This window comes from Labrus bergylta, chromosome 14, assembly GCF_963930695.1.
Source record: "Labrus bergylta chromosome 14, fLabBer1.1, whole genome shotgun sequence".
NCBI classification, from domain to species: Eukaryota; Metazoa; Chordata; class Actinopteri; order Labriformes; family Labridae; genus Labrus; species Labrus bergylta.
In genome coordinates, this window is record NC_089208.1 from 2946706 (window position 1) to 2970886 (window position 24181).

At 41.0% G+C, this 24181-nt stretch overlaps 1 protein-coding gene across 2 annotated transcripts in view; it reads left to right on the forward strand.

Annotated features, from left to right (window-relative positions):
• Window positions 1-24181, forward strand: part of doc2b (double C2-like domains, beta) — a 151958-nt gene that overhangs the window by 108825 nt on the left and 18952 nt on the right. For both annotated transcript variants that reach the window (XM_065963114.1, XM_020647114.2), the window contains 3 exons: window positions 201-275; window positions 10170-10279; window positions 15081-15207. In XM_065963114.1, coding sequence (XP_065819186.1) covers window positions 201-275; window positions 10170-10279; window positions 15081-15207 — 312 coding nt within the window. The remainder of the gene's footprint in view (window positions 1-200; window positions 276-10169; window positions 10280-15080; window positions 15208-24181) is intronic.

A 24181-nucleotide genomic window follows, 5' to 3' on the forward strand; every position in this document is an offset into this window, starting at 1 on the left:
TGAACATTGGACATTTTAGGATAAACTTGTCTTCTTTACTCATTTGGATAGTTGTGGTCCAAGACGATGACTTTCTAGGTTTCAGTTGCCCCCTAATCATAAGATCTTTAATGAACATTTCTGCCTCTAGGGTGCAGCTAATAAGGAGATTTAGACTCTCTGTAACTCATAACGTGTTTTTTTCTACCTTTATTTCACAGGGGCTCAAGCCGATGGACCACAATGGGCTATCCGACCCCTACGTCAAGTTGCATCTACTGCCAGGAGCCAGCAAGGTGAGGCACAAGTTCTTTAATTGTATATATTTACAGAATCTTTAGCTTCCAGTGAGGACTATTGTTTTGTTCTTCCCACAGTGGATACATTTCTCCATTACATCTTAAGCGTAAATGATAAATGGAGTTGAGTTTGTACATTTCTTTTCTCGTCTTCTGACTACTCAAAGCGCTTTGACACTGCAGGTCACACCAACACATTCACACACTGATGGTAGAGGCTGCTGTGTAAAGAGTCCATCAGTTTTAACTAATCCATTCATACACATTCATACACCACAGAAGAAGCAGTGGGAGCAACTTGAGGTTAAGTGTCTTACCCAAGGAAACTTTGGACATGTTGCTGCAGGAGCTGGGGATCGAACCCCCAACCTCGGGTTGAGAGATGACCGACTCTACCAACTGAGCCTCAGCGGCTCCCCACAGTCCAAAGTGATATAAACTAAAGTTTCAGTATATTTGGTTTCATTCCTTAGTATGAACTTAAACAGAATTGTAGACTAACATCATTTCGACTCCAGCTCCTGATAAAAAAATATGATGGTTTTAACATTATTCTCACCAACACAGCATTGACTTGCTCAACTCAAAAACCCTCAAAGGCAATCAGTGCTTCCTCATAAAGAACACTTTAGCAAGATAATGTCAGCACTTTAAAGTTTTAAACTTTGAATAATAAAGATAAACAGCAGCTGAAGGAAACCAACGATTCAAAGACACATGTGGATGTGACCCGACAATTCAGCAAATTCTAGTAGATTACATTGTAGTTGACGTTTTGAGAAATTTCTGTTTTTCTGTAAATTTCTTTCATTTTTATTGTATTAATTTACCTATTTTGGTTAATCTTTTACCTGATGATGTTTGTAAATTTGTCTTTGAAACATTGATGATGGCCTTGAGCGGACTGACTCGGTTTGTTTAAAACTTGAATGCGTATCACTCTGTATATCACTCTTCTCACTTTACTTTTGTTTTGTTATCCAACATGAGTAGTTCCCAACGTGTCGCACTATTTCTGCTAATCATGATTTCATAAAAACAAGAACAAAAGGCAAGTTATCAGATTGTAACCACGAGGACAGGAGTGAGAAACTGTGAAATATGAAGCTTTAAAATGAGTTAAATGATCAGAGACAATCTTTTCATTTGTGACGGGAACTGAAGTTCATGTTTGTTAATGTTTGTCTGCTGGTCTGCAGGTTAGAGGTCCATCATTGAAATGACAATGGATGGCTCTTTGCAGATTAAAATCAATTTGGGTGCCTGAGTTTTCAGGAAAATAACTTCTTGTACTGATGTGTTTTTGTGGTTTTCTTGGGGCCACAAAGACACCCACATGAGGCCAAAGGCTAATAATCTAATTTGTGAATCTTGAAGCATTGCAGGGAGGTTACACATCTCTGCAAGGCTCGGTTTTTAAGCAAACACTGACCGCGCTAATGTACCCAGCAGTGTGCTTTTACTTCACTCTTGTCATGATGTAAGCACACCATTACGTCAAACTGAAATCATTACTCCTCCATCTTTACGATCGCAAAACGCGGATAAATGAATCACATACATAAAAAAATCCATCTTGAATGTCAATGCACAGTATGACTCACTGGATGTTTTATATGAGACAATGAATCTTTTAATTTGCTTGCGCCTCTCAGGAGGCCTTGAGGTTGATTTAATCCTTTCATTAAAGTCCTCAAATCTAATATGGATCCATTGAATGGGTACATTCCACAAAAGCGGCTTATTGAAGGCCAGAGCTGTGTGATTATCCGTCTACCTGACTCACATCTCCCTTTTACTCAGATACCTTTTCAAACTCGTTTCATTTGTTCCTTCGATATCGACTTTTTTATGGTTAAGTACAGACTCCAGGCATTTGACTCCAGGCTGCTGTTTTGTGAAGTTAAGATGGACAGATATTTAAAAAGATGGATAAACTTGTTTTTGTTGATGTCTAATTATTAAAGGAGCAATATGTAAGATATCTAATATCTCACCTTTTCAAACAGTCCCCCGTGGTCTAAATGAAACATCTGTGCTGTGCTTTGGTCAAAATATAACATGAATCAAGCACCAGAGGAGGTTTGTTACCCTGTATAAACCAGCTTTCTCAGAACGCTCTGTTTTGGTGTGTGTGTCTCTTTAAATGCAATGACCCCGCCCCCTGAGTTTTCCCCGTAGACATCACTCCTTCGCTTCGATAAAAAATGGCAGACCTGCCCAAACATTTGGCTCTAGTCTGGGGGTGAAGTCCATGGGTGGAGATACCAGGGGAGGGAAGGGGATTTTTTTTTTTTTTTTTACCAGAATCCCACTGTGACATCACAAGGAGAGCACATTTGAAACAGAGCATTTTTCTCTGTGTTGTAAGACTAATGCAGACCACAAACAAAGGACTGGATGGGTTTATTTCACATGTTGTGGGTCAGTAGACTCTCAGGTTACCCAGATATATGTTCACAAACACTGTTAACATCACTCCCCCTCCCATTGTCTTGAGGTGAATTCTCCAGAGAATATCCTGCTGCGTTCTCACATCAGCTCACTCTGACTTGCGGCAAAAAATAATACTAGGGGTCTGTCAGGAGAAACTCTGGGTGAAGTCTGAGTGAAAAATTCAGCTGTTTGCGTTCACACATACAGCTCCTCCTGGAAATATCCAGAGTTTTTCAGGAGATTTCTGTAAGTGTGAAAGCCCCATATGTGAGCAACACAACAATGATTAAAAATAAGCTGTGAGGTTGTTTAAAAAGAATCTTCAGGGTGGGCTTTTTAATCACAAAAAAGCTAGATAAAGGATATGAGTTTTAGTATTAAAATGGTTTTTTTTTGTCTTAATGGAGAAATGTTAAAAAGTTATGTTTTGGGTTTTTTTGCACATTATTTCATTATTCTCTGCAGAAACATCCCACACTGCTTCTCTGAACTCTGAACTAAACACTCCACATAAACTAATGAGTCTGAGAAATCTCTGCAGACCGATAGAAACAGTCAACATGTCTGCCGTGCATATGCCTCTCTCTCTTTATTGTCATCGACGCCACTTTGTCCGACTGTCTGCTTCAGCCAGACGAAGTGTTGGGACTTTTATTGTCCAGAGCAACAAGACACACAGTGTTAATAACGTTCTCCATCTCGCACTCATATCGGACTGAAATAAATTACTGGCTGCTTCGAATGTGCAGACAACGCTGCTGCTTTGTTTTGACACAACTTGTGTTCTTGAAAATGTTCTAATTGGAGAGAGTTGTGATTGTTCGCTGGAGAATGTGTAATTAGCCACAGACAGAGAGAGAGAGAAAGCCCAGGGCCTGACTACTGTGATAAAACAATGGTTTAATAATTGTCGCATAACACATGGATGGAAAAGTGTCTGCCTGCTGTAGGTCTGGATTTGGGTAGCTCCGCCCCTTTAATCAGGAGAGTTACAGGAGAAATCCACCACCTGTACACTTCATCTGTCAGAATATCCCACCAACAGATTTCATCCCGAGGAAGATTGAATCCCAACGAGGCACCAGATTGTTGAGTGTATTTTTAATGCAACTGATTTGATTTTTGCAACAATATTGGTCACTTGTTGCCAAAGTTGTTTGCTCTCGTGGAACGAGCTGTAAACCAACGTGTTGAAAATATGATGGAGCCCGTACAAAATGCTGTGGTTAAAAATACTTTGATGGTAAAGTGAAGTGAGTCATTTGTTCTAAATGGAAATGTTATCTACAGTACGTTATTAATTTCGCCCTCACAGCTTTGTGACAACTTTTAATTGTTATGAGTCATTCATTATCTTAAGATCACTGAATCAGGTAGAATTATTCTGTTATGAGATAACATCCAAAAGTCTTGTCATTAAAACACACAAAACAGAAGCTTACAACCTCCATCCATTACCATTATTGATTCGAGTAGAAGCGGCTGAATGTTTGGCAGCACTGTGAGTCCAACACAAAATTCTCCAAGTGGACAATAAAGTGAATTGATTGTATCGTAACCACGGCAACACAGTGCAGCCCACCTTACAATCTTGTGTATGAAAAAAGTTAATATTTCCAAGCGCTGACAAAAATGTAAAAACACCTACTGTGTGTCTGATGTTAATCCAAAGATGGTTGATGAAGTTCTGGGCGGAGCCTCTGTTAACAAACTTCCATAGCAGTCAACAAATTGTGACTTAAAGAGCCCATATTCTGCCCTTTTTGGGGTTCATATATTTAATCTATGTACCTACTAAAGTATGTTCACAATAGATAAAGTTATAAAAAAGTGTCTGTTTTCATGAACTGCCGCTCCATGCACCGGCTCTCTTCTGACTCTCTCTCTAAGGCTCTGAAGTGCCCACGTTCAGAGTCCCCACGTGTGCCAAGTCTGATCTGATTGGTCGGCCTGTCGGCTCTGTCGTGATTGGTCAGTCGCTCAGCACGGTTCTCGGAAATGTCCCGCCCCTTTTACCATATTGGGAATGCAGCCACTTTGGCTCCGAACAGAGCAAAAACCTTAGCACCTTAGCACTACTGTGCTACAGCAGGCTACGGCATATCGTGGGCGTGCTACAGAAGTTAGCGGGCGAGCAACATGAGCTGCTGGGCCACAACGAGCCAATGGGCTTAGATCAGTGATCTCACACTGACAATGACGCCGCACTGACACATTTTTATCGAGGGGGGCTAGAACCGAGCGTTACATGCAGCTTGAATTTTTGCACATAGATGTGCCTAAACATGCACAGGACACTTGGAAAACACACTAAAGAGCATATAAAACAAGAAAAAGAAGAATATGGGACCTTTAAATTAAAAGTGAAAATGTAAACTTTGACTACCAAAGTAGGAAATCAGAGAGAGAGAGAGAGACCCAGATGGTTTATTCCTCTTCATTTTCTTTCTTTGACTTTTATTGACAAATGTTTGGTTTTCACAGGTGAAAAGTGTGTGCTGTCAGATGGGGCCCCTCTTAAGGAGGTCACCTACTGTCATTGCAAACTTTGCCTATTTGCCTCTGACTGAGCAGGACATGGTGCTGAAATGAAACTGAGTATCAAGTAGACAAGGTCCGCTACTGTAGGTTAGTCCTTACAAATACATTGTGGATATAAGGCCGGGTCATGCAGCACAAAACCTTCAGCGATGACTAACGAAGGGTCAAAACATCTTTTAACATCAATACTGGGCTTTAGATTGGAGTTGCCTTGGAACGTTTTCCTTGTTTGTATTGATAGCTGCGGTAAATCTCGATGCTTTGTCCTAAACCTGGCAGCAGTAATCCAGTCGTTACTTGGCCACTCCTCTCATTATTGATAGGTTTTAGTTAAATAATTCATCACTTAGTTCTTCAAAGGCTGAAAGAGGCTAAAGAAACAGGCTTTTTTTTTTGTTTTCTGCACCATTGAGTTTGGCTTCTCCCCCCTGCCATCTGCTGCTCCCACCAGCTTCTCCGTCCCACACCCGGCTGATAAAGTGCTACTGTACATCTTCTGTTAATGGATGCTGGCTCTCCCTTCTTCAAAAGATTCTGTCTCAGTGCAGTCTCTAAGCGTATTTAAATGGGTTTGTTAGAACTTCTTTATAAGTACACACAACTTTTTTTTTCCACAAGTTTTTAGCTCTAAACTTTCTTTAGATTATTTGTCGCAGGAGTTTTCATTCACCATATTCCTGTGGTGGCCATTTTCCTCTGGCACGCTGAAATGATGAAACCAGCATACTACATTATACTCAAACAGTATACATACACATTAATGCACAACGCTCCACATCAAATGGCTTCTAAACTTATAGCGTCCGTCTAATGGCAGCTAACTTGTTTTCAAATGCTTGTTTTTACAAAGTTAAGTCTGCTTATTTCTTTCTTATTCCAATATTTAAAGGAGTAATCAGTAAGATATCTTCTGAATGAAATGATAAAGTGACCTTACTATATGATCAGACATTAAGGAAACATGTTGAAGTGCTGGCTTCTCTGACAACAACTCAGTAAAGTGTTACCACTCACAGTATGTAACTTTCACCACCAGTGGGGAATCATGGGAGTGATTCTCCTGCTACTGCACCCCGACCCAGCCACTAACTCGGAGCAGACCGTAGTCAAGAGAACCGAACTGAGGAAGAGAATATGTTTACCGACGAGCTCATGTATCCGAGTATCATTTACATACAGCAACAGTACGGCAGCTTTCAGTTGCAGCTTTCCCACGTCCTTATTATGCAGCTGTCTTTGACGTAACATCCGGTGTTTCCACGGCAACGATTAACATCTCGTGTCTGTCATGGTGGCTCCAACACCACAAAACTGTTGGGAATATTTGAGGTAATGTAAGTACTCAACAAAATAATATGTAACCTAGGTTGAGTCCATTTTTTTATTAATTTAGATATTTTAGAGTAATAATTTTACATATTGTACCTTTAATTATTCCCACAAAAAGCTGAAGAGAGACAGGAAATGATGGGAGGAGAGAGTGTAAGCAAAGGGGGCGAGGTCAGATTCAAACCCATGGCCACCGCGGCGAGGACTACAGCCTCTGTACATGGGCCGTGCAACACAACCGCTAGGCTATCAATGATCTTAATTATCCAAATTAGCATCAATGAATATAAAAGTAGATATTAGACTGCGACACAGAACTTTGAATGATTTACTCTGAAGAAGAAAACGATGAAAGCGTCAGAGCTTTTTATCAGTGTGAGACATCACGAGGGGGGAAACCCTCTGAGCAGAACGGTAAACATGACAGGATGGAGGGTGATGATTGTGTGTTGTGAGTCATGGGTGCAGGATGTGTGATTCTGCTGAATTTAATCAATTAGCTGTGTGATTATTTGCAGGTCTGTTGGCGGGGTTCCACATAATAAGCCTCTCGCTGATTGTTTCTGCCTCTATCAGCAGATGATTCCAACAGGAAGGCTGTTGACGCACGCACACACACACACACACACACACACACACACACACCACATTTTGCATAGAAATGCAAACAACAAGTTTTTATTCTGTATCTGAATGAAATGATTAAGTTTGGACCTTGTGGGATGCCGTTAATTATTCATTTCTGTCTTACTTGTATCAAAGTCTTTCCTGCGTTTTGATCTTGTCAAATGAACATTTCTGAAAAATAATTTGCAGAAGTGCAGCTTGTTGATAAGATAATGGAAATCTTGCAAACTACAGTTTATACTCTGTGCATGACCGTGAAATCAGGTTATAAGGAAATTAATCTGACTAGTTTTTTGGAGGCTGCAGTTTAGATCTAGAGCTGCTGCTGAGGTGTTGTTTGTTTAAAAACAAGAATATTCATCATTAAATGAAAACTGTTTATTCATCTTCCTCACTGCAGTCACATTCAGTTTTCTCAAGGTGAGGTGATTGACAAATGAGGGGGTGGGTGGGGGGTACTTAAATTATTCCAAATTTTCTAAGTGGATCGTTGGCAGGATCACAAAAAGGCAGCCGGAGTGAGAAGTTGAAATGGAGATGTGTTGAGATGTCAGTCTCCTCGTGGGCCGGAGATGTGGGTGAATTGACCTGAAGTCATGACTCAACAGGTATTTAATCAAAGAAGTAACGCAGCCCTGAGTGGCTGACATCCTTTTGCAAAGACATAATGAAAGGCCGGTGGTTTTAACTCGGCCGGTGAATTAAATATAAAAGAACAGTGAACCTGCGGTTCAGAGGGATGTTTCTCTGCTACATCGGTGATCAGCGTGCACTAAAGGGGAAATAATTCAGCACCTGCTCACAGATGGAGGGCTGATGAGCAACCTGAGTCACAAGACATTTCAGCTATACCAAGGCTAAAAAAGGTTCCCTCTCAGGCCAATTATTGAAGCATGTTTGCATGAAGGAGGGACTCACATTGAGCTGCAGGTGCTCACACTGAAGATTAAGACAGTCCAGGACCACAGTTTACATCACAAAGAAATCCCTCTTAAAGATGTTGACTTCCAAACTGTGTTCATCACTTGTGCCTCACTTATGATAAGACAAAAAAAAGGATAAATGCTAAATGTCATCCAGGCCGATCCTAAAGGTGTCACACATCTGTTTTCATATGTCCAAATATAAAGAAATATGGCCTTGAAATATCTTTATTTAATTCAATCTGGCATGAGATTAAGATGTACATGTTCTATGTTGCTTATAGAGCTTAACAGTTTACCGTGTTACCATGGAAATTGTGATGTGCGCATGAGCAATTAGTCGCCTTGCAGGCTGAGGGATGTCAGTAAGTGACCTGAACTACATCATGCTGCCACTTAAGTGTTGCAGGTTTTTTTTTCTTTCACCATTCAAACGCCAAAACAAGAGCTAACCACAGGGAGAAGGGAAACTTTAATGGCTGGTTTGCACCTGCATATCATCATCATGCTTTGTGAATTTGACCTTAAAGACGGAGCGGATAGCGGGAGCAAATGATGCACAATTTTGGAGCTTTAAGCGACTAGCAATCCATTCTCAGCCAATCAGGCTCTTAAGTGTTGCCTGTATTCTATTTATCAGCATTCAGACAAACAGTGGAACTATTACTGTCACAAATCTTCGCCGGCGTTGACTGTGCAATGTGGGGAAAATTAGAGGCATTTTCGTTGTTGTTTGATTGTGGTCTCTGGGGGAAAAGAAACTGTGATCTGTCTCCTCAGCCGAGCGTGAAACTTCACTTCTGATTAGAGTGCAAGCAGAACTTATGACCTCTTTAGTGGCTCTTAATGAGGCTCTTAGACCGAGCCTAATGATTATTTGGAGAGCGAGCTGAGAGAATAGCAGAGCGGCCTGGAAGGTGACGACATCTTGTTTTACTGGCAGGAATATGCAAAGGGCCTCTGTGAGGTCTGCTCACTGAGAGACCAGACAAATCCCTGAAACCACATGCGCTAATGGAGAGTTTTATTTCACTTATGAGTCAAATAACCCATGACACCGTCTTTAAATACCGGCCTGTGCTGCTGCTCTGGAGGCTAAGCTGACAGGCTAGTTGACATAAGCGTTGAAACCAACTAAAGATAGACATAAAGAATTATTCAAATAACCGCCTGTGTGCCGGATTCTCTGACAACAACACAGCAGCCAGTATGTCCTCCTTCTATCTTTAGATTCTGCTCCTGAATGCTCTGGATTTGTTTGGACCAGAGAAGGTAGGCGCTTTTAAGGCGACCCCCCGCCCCGCACCCCCCAACCTGCGTGAGCATCGACTCTAGAGAGGAGGGGGCGGGAGGAAACAGCTCTTTCTAAGGTTTTGAATTTGGACTGCAGTACCCATTTTAAACACTAGGTGTCAGAGTTACATACTGCTCCTTTAAATATTAATGTGTGATCAAAAATCATTTTGTATTTATGGTGTTTTATCAGTTCTCTGTTACTAACAGCTTTCTATTTGATGTTGGACTCCCTTGTGTTGCCTTTTATCTCATATTCATGCATCATTGAACGATGTCCTCAGATGTCGATTGCCTCATATGTCTGTGTAATGTTGTCCTTGAATTGTTTTCACACAAATATGGCAGCCTGAGGCCGAACTGACTCATTGTAGCCACCTTTTAACTTCACTTTATTCATCACCACTCACTCACTCTCTCGCACGCACAGGAATATCCAAAGCCCGTCACTTCATGTAAATTCATTCTGCTGTTTATTTTTCATTCCCAGCAGTGTTCGATAAGCAGCTCGTGATTTTCTGCGAGCTGGCTGGACGTCAGTGCATTGACAGATTTTCACCAGGGCTCAGAGGTTTTGTACTTTTTCAGGGATGTTTAAAAAAATTCTGGCAGCCCTTCAATAACTCATTGACACCTGAGGGATGAAGTCTCCTGAGCTGTACAGGAGGTAGAGCAGGTACTCGGTCGATGATGCTGCTCAGTCCTGTTCAATGATCAGATTCTCTCTCTATCTGTCTTTCAGGCCAATAAACTTAGAACCAAGACTCTGCACAACACACTCAACCCCGTCTGGAGCGAGACCCTGACCTACTACGGCATCACCGACGAGGATATGGTCCGCAAAACACTCAGGTAACCTCGACTCGCACGACCTGCGGAGTGTGTGTGACCAGCATGAAGAGAAAGAGGGAAGAAAAGGAGGGAGACGAGAAGAAAAGGACGGATGGGGAAGAAAAATACTTTCAAGGAAAACATGAAAGAAATAAAGCTATAAAACTATTTAGGGAGGGCAAATTGGAAAATATAAAATAATGACGGGGAAGGGAAGCAGACAATTTAATAAGGAAATAAAAGCAAATGAAGTGAAGGACGGAAGAAAATGTGAAAAAGTCAAGGAGAAGAAAAGAGGATAGAAAGGGAGAATGAGATTAAAGTGGAAAATGGAAGAATAATGGAGGAGAGGAGAGGAAAGGAGAGGAGAGGAGAGGAGAGGAGAGGAAAGGAAATGAGAGGAAGGGAAATGTGTCTCCTTGTTCTGCTGTGTTTTGGACAGGGCAGCCTCTTTGTGTTTTGAACGTTTTTATTAAAATGATTTTTCGGGGAGCGTTGATGTTTGTCACTTCCTCTTCTCTTTGCCTTCTTTGTTACAGCATCTTTTTTGATAACAAACACTTTAGCCTGCGATGACTCTTTTCCTTCTTTATCCTGCATGCGTCCTTTTTGCCTGAAATGTGTTTTTAATGAAACCTGAACCTGTGAAAGCCTCGGATCAGGTAAACAGCCGATGGAATCCTTTATTGGTGAAACCTCCAAACAGAACTTTTGTTTGGGTCAGAAAAACGTTCAGCGCTGTTTGTCTTCTTACTACGACACCCGAGGATAGACTATGATAACATGAGCGTGTTATACAAGAGAAGTGTTACTTCACTCTTCTTAGCTCTGTTATTTTTACCAAAGTGTTAGCTGTGAGCTGAAGGAGGTTGTGTAATCATATGTGAAATCTCTTTGAGGCTACAGCACACCATACTTTATGTCCAAGTGAGCGGTGGGCGGTGTGCAGTCCACCATATCATCACTCACCCGAGCAGCACACATGCTCCACGTCCACTGAGTCAGGTTTACTGATCGCAGCGCGGACACAGGCTGCAGTACACACATGACCTGTAGGGGCAGTGTAGAGGCAGAGGGGGTGTGATCGAGTCAACAGCAGTGGGGACAAAAATAGCTTAAAGTTTTGTAGACGAACAGATAAATCAAAATCCACATTTGTCTAAATCTGTACGATGTGTCATTTAAACTTCACAGAAACAAACATGTCTGTCTGAATAGCTGAGACAGAAAAGTTTTCATATTAGAAGTCGACGATGAAACGAGAAAGGTGTTGCTGTTCAAAAACATCGATGACCTTCAGCTGGCTGCTTTAATATTTCTTTATCATATAACACATATCAGATGAGTGTTATTATAAAGAAAAGTTAAACAGAGGCATTCTCAAGGGCTTATTTTGCTCTCAACAGCCGCTGTAACTTCGATTTCTATGGATGCATTCGGTTAATTGTTGTATCCAAACACCAGTACTGTTACGTTTGTGCATGTTGAAGAAACCGAGTGTAGACGGTGCAGACGGTGTGTTCTGACCACCAGCCATCAGTCGCCTGAGCAGATCTGATGTTTCTATTGATAACTGACATTAGTATCATGTTTATTTGATCTCAGAATTTACATAATCATCCTCAAGTGTGGACTTTTCTGTGGCAAACTTGAGCTCTCTGGTGCATGACCAACCGGACCTCCATCAGGCTGAAATTCAACCTAAACTTAAAAAATGTGTCGTACTTTCGGTCTAAATTGAGGTGAAATCGTACAGTGTATCCCCAGTTTGAGTGTTTTGGTGAATGTAAAATATTAAAATAAAATGTTCAAAAGCTGCTCAGGAGGAACTGTACAGTTGTTCAGGATGATGGAGAATGAAAATATCTGACAGCTTAGAATCCCACACAGTGTGCGGCGTAATCAGAAAACACTTAAAGCTTGATCACTTTATTTTTTAATTACTTAAAAAATGTAATTATTCATTCTTGAAACCTTAGATTACTAATATGTATGCAGCATCTTGTGGCAGTCATGGTTAGACAACTTTATCAGTGGTCTGTGAATATATCATTTTTGTTTTGCATTAGAGGAAAATGGTTTTATAACTGAATTGAGTCCCAGAAACATTTTTATTTTTTATTTTACAGGGACATTGCATATTAATAAACATTTAGGTTAATATGCCAGCGTTAGCCAAAAGGCTCATTTTCATCTGTTGTCCCTGGCCAGATTTTATAAAAGGCTCCCTAAAAAAAAAAAAATTCAAACATCAACAACATACAAAAATAGAAATATCATGACAGTAATTAAGCAATCTGAGCTAAGAGTTGGTCGTCCCTCATCCTGAAGGTCGGGGGTTCGATCCCCAGCTCCTGCAGCTACGTGTCTGATTTGTCCTTGGGCAAGACGCTTAACCCCAAGTTGCTCCCACTGCTTCGTCTTCAGCGTATGAATGTGTATGAATGGATTAGTTACTTCTGATGGATTCTTTACTCAGCAGCCTCGACCATCAGCGTGTGAATGTGTAGGTGTGACCTGCGGTGTGAAAGAGCTTTGAGTAGTCAGAAGACTAGAAAAGAAATAAACAAGCTCAAGGCCATTTATCAAAGAATGTCAAAAGTCAAATCAGAAAAGATTCAGAATGATCTGATGGACACTTTTCTGTAAACGAGCCAAAATATCAGCTGAAATGAAAAGGAACAATACTTATAAAAAAAAAAAGCCTCCACATTTCCAGGGAAGGCAACACCTTATTTTTTCTGTAAATTCAAATTTAGATTCAGCTCCACCTGCTGCACGTATAGCAGATAAGTTATTCCTTTTTTTTAAATCCTCTGAACCTCATTTGTTCCTCAACAATATACAACACTAACACATATTACTCATGCCGCCGGGTGCATGTTTCCCTCCACACGTCGGCCCATTATGCCGAGAAAAACACTTGAAACGAGCCGTAATCCTCCACGAGTCTGATTCCTGAAACACTGCATGCATGCTTACATACAGACGGCTCTCTGCATTTATTGAAGACGTAGATCCACAGAGAGAAGAAGAAGCCTCGCCCAACGATAATTGACATTTATTATGAATTTAATGAAATGGGAGAGGAGTATAGATCTCCTGTCTGCAGAGAGCAGTGTGTGTGTGTGTGACTTTTATTATCCGAGGTCTCCTGCTTGGTTCACCAACAATCATCAATTTGTGGAATAATGAGTCTCCTTTTCTTTTTTTCTTTTTTTTATTGATTGGAGAAGACACCGGAAAGCACGCCATCACAGGATGTTTTTCATGCATCCAAAGCAGGATGTTTGTTGTGTTTATTTGTTCAGCGCAAACAGAAAAATAGAGAAATAATAGAAATGCGTAAACAGGCTGAATGCAGCGTGCATGATGACACAATTCAATCCCAGCTGAACTAATTGAGTGAATAAGACGAGAGTGGCTTGATGTGTTCATGTTGAAGTCGGGACTCGAGGTTGTTATGGTGCTGACGTGAGCACAATGCAACAGATGATGACTTTATTCCAGGAGACGCAGAGTAGACACTAATACATGAATACACTTCTATTAAACTCACTTTCAGCATTAATTAAAGAAGCTCAGCTGTCATCACGCTGTAAGACATTCATACAGTTTTGCTTCCACACTGGCTTAACATTGGTGCTCCACTTTCAGCATCCTCCTTTACAGTTCTTAACACTCACCTATTAGTATTATGTTACTATGAAAACCACCTCACATATTTTGTTTACTGTAAAATTTAAAAAAAAAACGCAGGTTTGACCTGCAGAGTGATTTTCTATGTTTAAAACTTTTCACTTTCTGGAACTCAGCTTTATTAAATCATTTTTAATTCTGGTTGATTAGAAGTAAAGATGGTGGATTTAATTTAATGAAATGATAGCTTGTCAGTTAATGCACTGTTTGCTTTTTTCCTAATTTGAGTGAAAAGATCTTAAAACCAGAGCTCCTAAAAAATAATAATAATAATAATAATTCTCCCTAATTCAAAAGCTTAAATTTTGAGCTCTTCTATCTCAAAATACTTCTTGCTTTTTTAAAGTTTATTATCGGGCTTTCTACACCTTTATTTAGAGAGATAGGAAAGTGGATATAGTCAGAAATCAGAGAGAGAGCGAGAGAGAGGGAATGAAATGCAGGAAGGGAGCCACAGGTCGGATTTGAACCCTCTTGGAACACTACAGCCTCCGTACACATGGAGCGTGTGCACTAACCACTAGTCAACTAGCGCCCCAAATTGGAGCTGAAGAGAGACAGGAAACGTTGGGAGGAGATAGTGGAGGATGACATGCAGCATAGTGCTGAAGCCAGATTCGAACCCATGACCTCTGCGACGAGGACTGTAGCTTCTGTACATGGGGCGCACCGCACAACCGCTATGCTCTCCGGCGCCCTGTTTTCGTTCGTTTTCAGAAATAAAACAGAGATAACTTGTTGCTCTGTAAAATGGTACAAATGCAGAACTAATGTCCGTCATCAATCATCAGACATTTCTTCTCATCAGGAGTTCTCCTCTCATTCAGACTCTTTTGATTCAAACATGGCCGAACGCTTCCTGAAGCATCATTATCACATCATCCTCTGTCACACTGATGGAGCTGATCATCTCTCTTCTTGCAGAGTTTCAGTGCAGTGAGTCAGAGGGGGCAGTTTGGTCCTAAAGAGAAGATTTGGGAGAGATTTGAGTCCCTGTGATGGAGGATGATGGGCTCCAGGTGGAAAATGACTGTTTTTTGAAGATTTTAAAGCCTCTTCTGTGCAACAGATCTTGAACCCTGAGCCTCACTTCATTCACCCGCTCTGCTCTTCTCTCTGACAGGATTTCAGTGTGTGACGAGGACAAATTCAGACACAACGAGTTCATCGGGGAAACTCGAATCCCCCTCAAGAAGCTGAAGCCCAACCAAATCAAAAACTTCAACAACTGCCTGGAGAAACAGTTACCTGTGAGTCCAAACACACACACACACACACACACACACACACACACACACACACACACACACATACACGTGGGCACATACTAGGCTTTTAATGTGGCTCAGAACATCTAATTTTTGGGGGCACATTTTTACAGAGTGGCTGCATGAATGGTTAAAAACAGATGTGGGCAAAATTAATCAAAAATGTAAACTTGTTAAAGTCTTTATGTGTGATTTTTCACACTTAAATGTAGAAATCAAGTATATCCTCTGAAAATAACTCTGTGAGTCATGACTGTCTACAATGGGTGTAACACCCGAGTCCCACTGTCTGTGATGTTTTCAGAGTTTTCAGAGTCCTATCTTCACTTTGTTTACATCGCCGGGACGGCCGGCTGACTCCTCCCCTCGTGTATAAAAGTTGTTTAATTGAGGGACTAGAGAAAAGAAGAATAACATACTGTACTCACTGCTTAACTGTGTTTCTAGATCACGCTCATTTCAGGTAAATTTACATGCAGTGTGAAGATACCAGCATAATAAAGATCGCTAGCATTAGCATGCTAACACAACAATGCAGCGGGAGTTGTTTTGGTTTCATGCTGGTGCTCAAGGGCGACATCTGCTGGATCAAAAAATCGCATATTCTTCCTATAACCATCAATCAATATTGAAGTTTACATTAGCGCATTACCGGTGTTATCAAAAAACGACAAAAAAAAGATAGAAATCTTTCCCATAGTCCTGTGAGGTGTGTGCATGTGTTTGTATTTCTGTGTGTGTGTGTGAGTTGGCTCTGATTTCTTGCCGTGTGCCTCACAGTTATAAAACATATTAAATATTAGATCAGGGATTATTGCTGCGTGATAGTGTTTGCCGTCTTGATTAATATTAATATTAAAAAAGAATCCAATCACGGCGCATGGTGCTTGAAATGTGCTCGCTCCACCGCTGACTCGCTCTGTCTGCTTGTGAATACATGGCACCAATATTTAGAAGGTCTGAAGTCACTTTTTATGTGATTCCAACAAGATTTCATTCCAAAATAATTTGTAAAACAATGGATTTAAAACACGTCCTCTGTTAGTTCTGCTCATAAAACAGATAAAAGCGTTGTCTGATCTCGCTTTACATGGAAACACAGCACGCTAAGGATGTACTGTAAAGTAACAATCTGCATGCAGAACAGCAGGAAGCATCACCGAAGGTATCTATAAGGATTACTGTTAAACCACAGGATAGATCGCAGCGCCGTGTTTCTGAGCCGATGGAGTGGATTATGTGTGATGAGAGCATGAGAGGAGAGTGGAGTATCATTGAACTGTGATTGAATATCCTTTTTCAAATAGCCCACACAGTTTATGTTTTTTTTATAAAGAATGAACACGGTGTAATTCTGGATCGTCCATTTTTAGAGTGTGGAGCACTGACTTGTGTTTCTCCTGACAGAATCCTGTTGCTCCTCTCGTATGCTTTGTTGTCCGTGTGGGAGTGTGAAATAGCATCTTAAAATACACAATATGCTGTTTGTGTATCAAACAGAGCGTTCACCACGGGCTCTGCTCTTTATTTAGTGGAGCTGCATGTCAGAGAGATGTGATTTCTTAATGTGTGTAATTGTTATCGTAGGTCATACAGCACAGTTATTACAGAGGAAACATGACGGCAGATATCCTACACAGTGTTTGTTGTACTATGTGTGTTTATAAAAACATGACAGGTGTGTAAACTCTAATTTCTGGGTTTTTTTTAACCTTTATTTAACCAGGAAAAAGTCTCAGATTAAAAATCTCTTTTACAAGAGCGTCCTGGCCAAGACAGGCAGCAGCACAATCACAGGGTTTCAGGGACATAAAACACTTAACAACAATGAACATAAATACAGGAATCACAAAAAGATCTACAGTCAGATATTTCTGCCTCCAGATCATTAAGGCGACCTTTTTAAAAACATTCATGGAAACCAGGTCCCGAAGATTTAAAGTATCTTGCCACCGATTACAAGAAGAGGGAGCAGCATACTTGGAACGCCCTTTTTCCTAATTCAGTACGGGCTTTAGGGATGGTTAGAAGGTGTAAATCCTGCGAGCGAAGATGGTAACTTCCTGTACTTTTTTGAAGTATGTAGCTCTGTAATAATTTAAGCCACATTCACCTGATAAGTCAAGACAAAGGGAAAAAATGAGGTCAATTCAGCGATCAGAATATACACACACGTCGAGTTTGTTGGAATTAGATTATTTTATTTAAATCGGTAGACACACAAGTAAAATTGGCCCGCTGCGATCTTCTTCAATGTTTTTTCCCTTTATTACAAGCAAATTCAGGCTTAATTTTTCCTTTGCACATCTCAAAATAAGATCTTTATCTTGACTTATCAGATGAATGTTTTCTATATTAGACAAATACACAAGCGCTCCTATTTGTTTCAATAAGCAAGTTAGTTTAACAAAAATGTGTGCACGTGTGTGATATTAATAAATGAAGTTACATCAGAATCAGAATCAGATTTATTGACCAGGTATGCTTACACACACACACAAGGAATTTAACTTCTGTGATCTGTCCTCTCTTATGTACAGGTACAACATTAAATATCAACAATAAACATGATAAGAAAAGACTAATATTTACATGACTAAATATGAAACAGTGAAAAAGATGCTGAAGTAACATGATAAGTAAAATGCAGTTATGTGACAGATGGGTCAATTAAGATGTCAATTACAGTATTTACATAAATAAGTGTGTGTTTATTGATCATTTAAATTAAATAATATATATATATATATATATATATGTATATATATATATATATATATATGTATATTCACAGTGATGGTGTGAGTGATTTAACAAGTGAAAGTGAAAGGAAATCAACGTTGATATTTATCTGGACGTGGAACTCCAAAAGTCCAGTGTTTGTTTTCTAGGTGTGAGATATTTGAATTAAGTGACGTTTCATGTTTAAATAACAAAAGAAGAAATTTGAATTCAGACAGGACCTCGCCCAGCTTCTTGGTTGAATGTGATGTCTTTGTTTGATCCAAGTCGTAGTCTTTAAAAAGCGGTTCTGCAGACGTCAGAAATTATGGTATTTTCAGTGCAGATTGATAACCCACTGGTATTTTCATCCTTCAGCTGAATAAGGAACACTCCTCTCCGACTGGTTTGCATGATGTGTCTGGTTGAATCCTTTGAAATCCTTCTTTTTTTTCCTAAAGCAAACAGTGGATGGACAGCCTCTGCCATCAGTAAATACGCTCTTAAACTCTTATCTTCCACCTGCTCTCTGTGAGAAAAGGAGTGTTTCTGTAGCTGTGGAGCGTCAGACCTTTTAGAGTCACCGCAGAGCTGATGTTTGTGTCAAACTCCATAACTGTATTTATTTTTAGGGGGTTGTCTGTTCTGTCTCAGTTTGGCTTCTGTGGCCATTTTCTTTGCACCTCCCTGTCGTACGTCTCAACCAAGGAGCCGAGAGAATAAAGCACAAGTTTGGCTATTTTTCACACAGAAATAGCTTCAAGGCAAACCGATATGACCGCGAGCGAGCTCGGGGGGGCTGAAAGCTATTCTCCTCTGGCTACTCTTGAAGTGGAGGATAAGACGTTCTGTCTGCACACAGGATGGTGTTTGCTGTGCTGCTGGAGAGAATAAAGCACGAGCCATTTAATCACTGTAGCACCTTCCTGAGTGTCTCTTACTGATGGGGGGGTTTTTTTGGCTGATGGAGGAGCATTTTGACTGGCTCCTCCAGCTCATCAAAAAACAAGCCACACAGACAGTAAGACCTGTGGAGTGGATCAGTCACATGTTGAAATATAGAGAAAAAACAAAAAAACTATTACTCAATGTTGACTAAAGTCTAGAACCTGTCTTCCAAATTGATGCCTTTTAATCAACTACAAACCTCGTTCAGCCCACTTCAAATTGAGTTTTTAATGGAATAGAGGGATGAGAGATGACGACAAACACCCCCCCCCCTTTCTATGCACACTCACGCTCCAAAGCTCACTCACATGCTCTCATGCAACTGAGAGCTGGAACTAGAATTCTTAATATTCTCAATATTCTCACTCTGGGCAGCTGTTTTCTGGCTTCCATTGTGACCATTCAGGCATTTCTGTAAAGTTGATGTGTGAGTGCCGTCCTCAGCTCTCAGTCTGCCTTTAAGCATTGGCAACGAGCAAACCGGCAACAGGGGCTGCAACAGTGTGAAGGCCAGCAGCTCAATCTTGCCAATGAAACTTGGCTCTGCCTCCCTTTGGAAAATACATTTCCCTCTACTCCCTCAGCTCAGTCAGGAATCGAAAAGGTCTCAATGTAAGTGATGCCCACTAATTGGTAGCTCAGCGTGTCAACATTGTGGAGAAATGGTTTGGGTTTTAATTCTGTACTTTTTGGAATGGCACCCCATCTCGTTGAAATTCATGTAAAGCAGAGTTGTAGAGACGTTGTTTATAGTCTGCCTGTGGAAGCTCAGCAAGCAGAAGTAATGTGACTGCTGTGCTGGATCGTTGGAGGGAGCACACAGAAAGGTTACGGCCCATTAAAGGTGAGGCACAGGAGGTTAATAATGGAGGTCAGGTCCTGATGTAAACTTTGGTAAACTGCAAAAATGTACCCCGATAAGAAATGAAACTGTGAAAGCACAGGCATCTTTGTCTCCCAGAGGATGGTACATGATTATATTTGAGTGGTTTGAATTTAATTGCAGCAGCAGAACATTTGTGTTTAGCAGGAGGCAGATTTATTTTACTTGCAGAAATTTGAAGAGTGAAGAAAAGAAAATGTTTTAAACCCCCAGTCGAAGCCTACAGGTGGATGCTCGGGAGGTGATGGGGCTGAAAGCATGAGCGCAGCACAAATAGACCGCCAAAGGACGATGTGTCTGTCAGGTGATTGTGAGAGTGATGCATGTTAACTGTGGAACCAGTGCAGATCGATTTGTCTGCATGATGTAACTCACAGGTGTTGCACAGCTGATAAACCTTCAACTTTCCTGTAACATCCCCAATAGGTATAAAAAAAAAAATCTCCTCTTTTCTTCTTTTTTTTTAAGATATATTTTTTGGAGCTTTTAATTTGATAGGAGAGTAGGTAGAGTAGAAAAATCACTAGATAGAGAGAGCGGAGAATTACATGCAGGAAAAGGAGCCACAGGTCGGACTTGAACCCCAGCCACCCGCTTGAGAGGGCTACACCTCCATACATGGGGCGTGACCTAACCACTAGGCCAACTGCACCCTGTAAAAAAAAAATCTTCTTTAAGGCGTTTTAAAGTGCATAGTTCTGACTTAATCCCTCAGATGAAGCAGCGTGTCATCTTCTTCTCATGACTTTCTTTTGGTTCAGATACAGAGGCAAAAACGTATTCAGAGGGCAGACTTGTTAGCAGCCTTCTCAGGTTGAAAACAAGCAGTTGTGAGTCGGGTGGGGGGAGGGGGGTCCTCAGCATAAGGCCGTCTACACCTAGAGACACCTTCATCATCACAACAGTGAGCACCCCTCTGTTCCCTGAGAGGTGTTGATCTGAGGGGTCCCTCCAGGACATTGGCAAGGAGATGCATTCTGGCCCCCCAGCTTCCTCTTCCAGCCTCATATCCTGAGCCTCCCACACAAAGTTACAAAGAGCCTCACTAATGACATGTGGCACTAAAAAGACCTGCGCTCCTCCATGCATGTCAGGATTTTTCATTGTGTTATTAGGCTTTTTTTTAAAGGAGCCCGGCAAAGAGGGGAAACACTTGTGGCAGGTAATTAAGGTTTATCCACTTCAGACTGTAAGTTAAGAAATTGGAATTGATTACCGGCTCAGCAACCCTGGACCAAGTCGGAAAGGAGAACCCCTTTTATCCTGGGATATCACCTGTCCTGTTTTTTTTCTCCTGGTAACATCTCTGTTTCCTTGGCAACCCCCCTGAGGGACTCGCCTGATACCTGGAACCCAGTCGAAAGCGATTGGCATATTATTGTGTCGGGGTTGGCTGCTTCGTTGCCAGCCTGTGGCGTTCAGAAAACAGTGAGTCAGGCTGATGTATATTCCGGCAGATTATTCAGCTCTGCAGCTGCATTCATTTAGAAAAAATGTTCAGACAGTCACGTCGGGTGGTGTCCGGTTATACTGTGCATTAAATTAAATTAATGGACATCCTCCAGGCCGATCTTAATTGAGTTTCCCCTCAAGGCAACGGTACAATTAGCTGGTAAATGTAAAGCGAACGCTATGGCTCTGCGGTGTGTTTGTTTATATAAGTTGATTTGAATGTTGAGCAGACAGATGGGAAGGAGGAAGGAGGATCATAGAAGCAGGAAAAAAGGGACAAGAAGACATGTAGGTGCATAAGATTTATGTGTTTTTAATTGCATTTCTTAGTTTTTAATCTGAAGTGAGACATTCAAAGGTGCAGTCGGGGTCGATCTTTCCCATCACTGTGACTTTGTGAAGATGCTGCAGTTGCTTACCTACGGTGAGCCTAAAGGGACAAAATAACACGATTTATGCGATACAAAAATGGCTGGAAATGTGAAGCAAAAAACCCCAGCAATGCAGTGTTTTTATGATGTTGGTTTAATGTTTGAACAGACCGATAAAAAGAGGGAAAAGGAAAGAGAGGAAACTCCATAACAAGCAGCTTTTCAAAGTTTCATGATAATCGATAAGTCTGTCAGTGGTAAACGTGTTTATTTGTTGGAGTAGGGTTGTTTATATGGCAGCATAAAAAAATAATGTGTCACGAGAAGAAAGGTTTAATGGACGTGTGAAAGAGAAGAAGAAGACACTGGTTGCTGTAAAGATGTCTGCACTTGTCGGTTGAGTCGACCTTGATTCCACTGAGGCGTCATCCTGAGGTCTGTGCTTCCTCGCCCAGCCTTACATCTTGATGCTCTTGTGTTCCTGTCTGCCTCTTGTTTTGTCACCAGACCTCCTAAAAAAAGTGCTCCTTGTTAAAGCGGGCCGGGCCGGGTTGGGGAGGTGGGATGTCCTTATACCGTGTATAAACAGCAGAAGAAGAAGAGATAGGGCTAAATGGATCCTGACAGTAAACCGAGGCGGCGGCTGGAACATGTTGGCACGCCAGACGAAATGGATGCTGTCAAGTCCACCAGTCCAGAGAGACATCTTGTAAAAGTCATCTGTGATTCATGTAGAGCGAGTCAGCTCCCTGGAGAGATCTGATTAGTACCCTGCTGTGGACACCGCTGGACAGATTGTTGAGCACAGGACACGACAGAAGTCTGGGACTGCTCAGACTTTTTCTGCCAGTTTTTTTTTTTTTTCTTTTCTTTTTCGACGGATGCTGATGCACGATCTTATTCAGGTGTTCAGCAGGGGATGTGTGTGTGCACAAAGGTTGCAAAAAAAACACACAGCTTGGACCTGATGAGGGTATGATTATTTTAAGAGTGAGAATTGAGTTTCTATTCATGTAGGATGTTCATGTGGTGCTTTCATGATGTTTTTTACTCACTACAAATAACAGAATTCATGCCTAGAAGCATGCCTGAGGTGTTTTTGAATAGTTGTAGCTATAGCATACATTGCCAGATTTTATTTATACTGGTTGGCCAGTTGGCATGTGCATATATGCTACAACTCCGTTTCTATGTCTACTTGTTGTTCTTCATGTTTTATACAATAAATGTGTTTGCAACAAGTTCATCCTGAATCCAAAATAAATCTAAAGATATTTTTTTTCCTCCCGACAAATTGGCACAAATAAATCTGAGGGTAGCAGATAGCTAGCTTTGGTTTCTTTTGACTGCATCAAAATGTTGCAACTCCCTACTGGCAGGTCACTATCAAACCACTGCAGATGTTACAAAATGCAGCAGCACGACTCGTCTTCAACCGACCCCAAAAGAGCACATGTCACTCCGCTGTTCCTCTCCTTCCTCTGGATCCCAGTTACTGCTCGCATCAAATTGAAAACTCTGCTGCTCGCTTACAAAACAGCGACAAAAACATCTCCTTCTTACCGAAACTCATCCAGGTCTACACTCCCTCCCCCCACTACGCTCTGCCAATGAAAGGCGTCTGATCCAACCTTCACAACAGGGTCCTAAGTCTCTAACTAGACTCTTCTCCTCTGTCGCCCCCCGGTGGTGGAACAAACTACCAAACTCCATGTGATCTGTCCCTTTGCACCTTTAAGAAAAAGCCAAATACCCAGCTCTTTATGAACACCTACGACCTTCATGATGATGATGACGATGGTTTTGTTTGATAATGACGATATTTAGGATGGTTTTGATGTTGATTAGAACTCTCAAGAACAGCTGTCGGATGTTGTGCTTTGCCTCCGATTACTTCCTGTCTGCACCTGTGGTCACTTCCTGTCAGCCCCTGTGTGTCTGATATACATGGCTTTGGATAAAAGCGTCTGCTGAATTAATTGTAGAATTGTAGAAATGGTGTGAAAGCATGACTATTATACCCAGATCTCCATCCAATAGGTGCAATGAAGAGAGGCTAACTGAGAATGCATTGCTAAGTGTTTTTTAATTCATTGCCACACATTCAGACTTTTCAAATGGCAATGACGATAAAATAGCAATTAATTGTAAAGCCCTATTCATAATGTTTAGTTTTTTCTAACCAGAGAAAAGGTTGACAGGAAACCAAAAACTAAAAAATCAACAACCCCATAAAAATGTCAGTTAGCTTTTGTTTTATGTAGTTAAGTATTATTCTTTTAAACTATGGATATGTCATTTCTTTGGCTTTCACAAAGTCTGTAAAAACAATTATGGTGTGCAAACTGTCACCTGAATATTTAGTAGAATATGAAACTCAACTAGACCAATAAAACGAGGCCAGCGGGAGAAACCAAAGGAAACTGGAGGGGTTGGGGGGGATCTCAATTAATAATTAATTTTTGCCATCTTGTAACCCAGTTATTAAAGTAAATCCATTTACTCAAACCAATGGCTTACTTTTCCCTTCTCCCACTGTGTATCTACTTGAAGCACATGACATATGGACAAATGTAACACA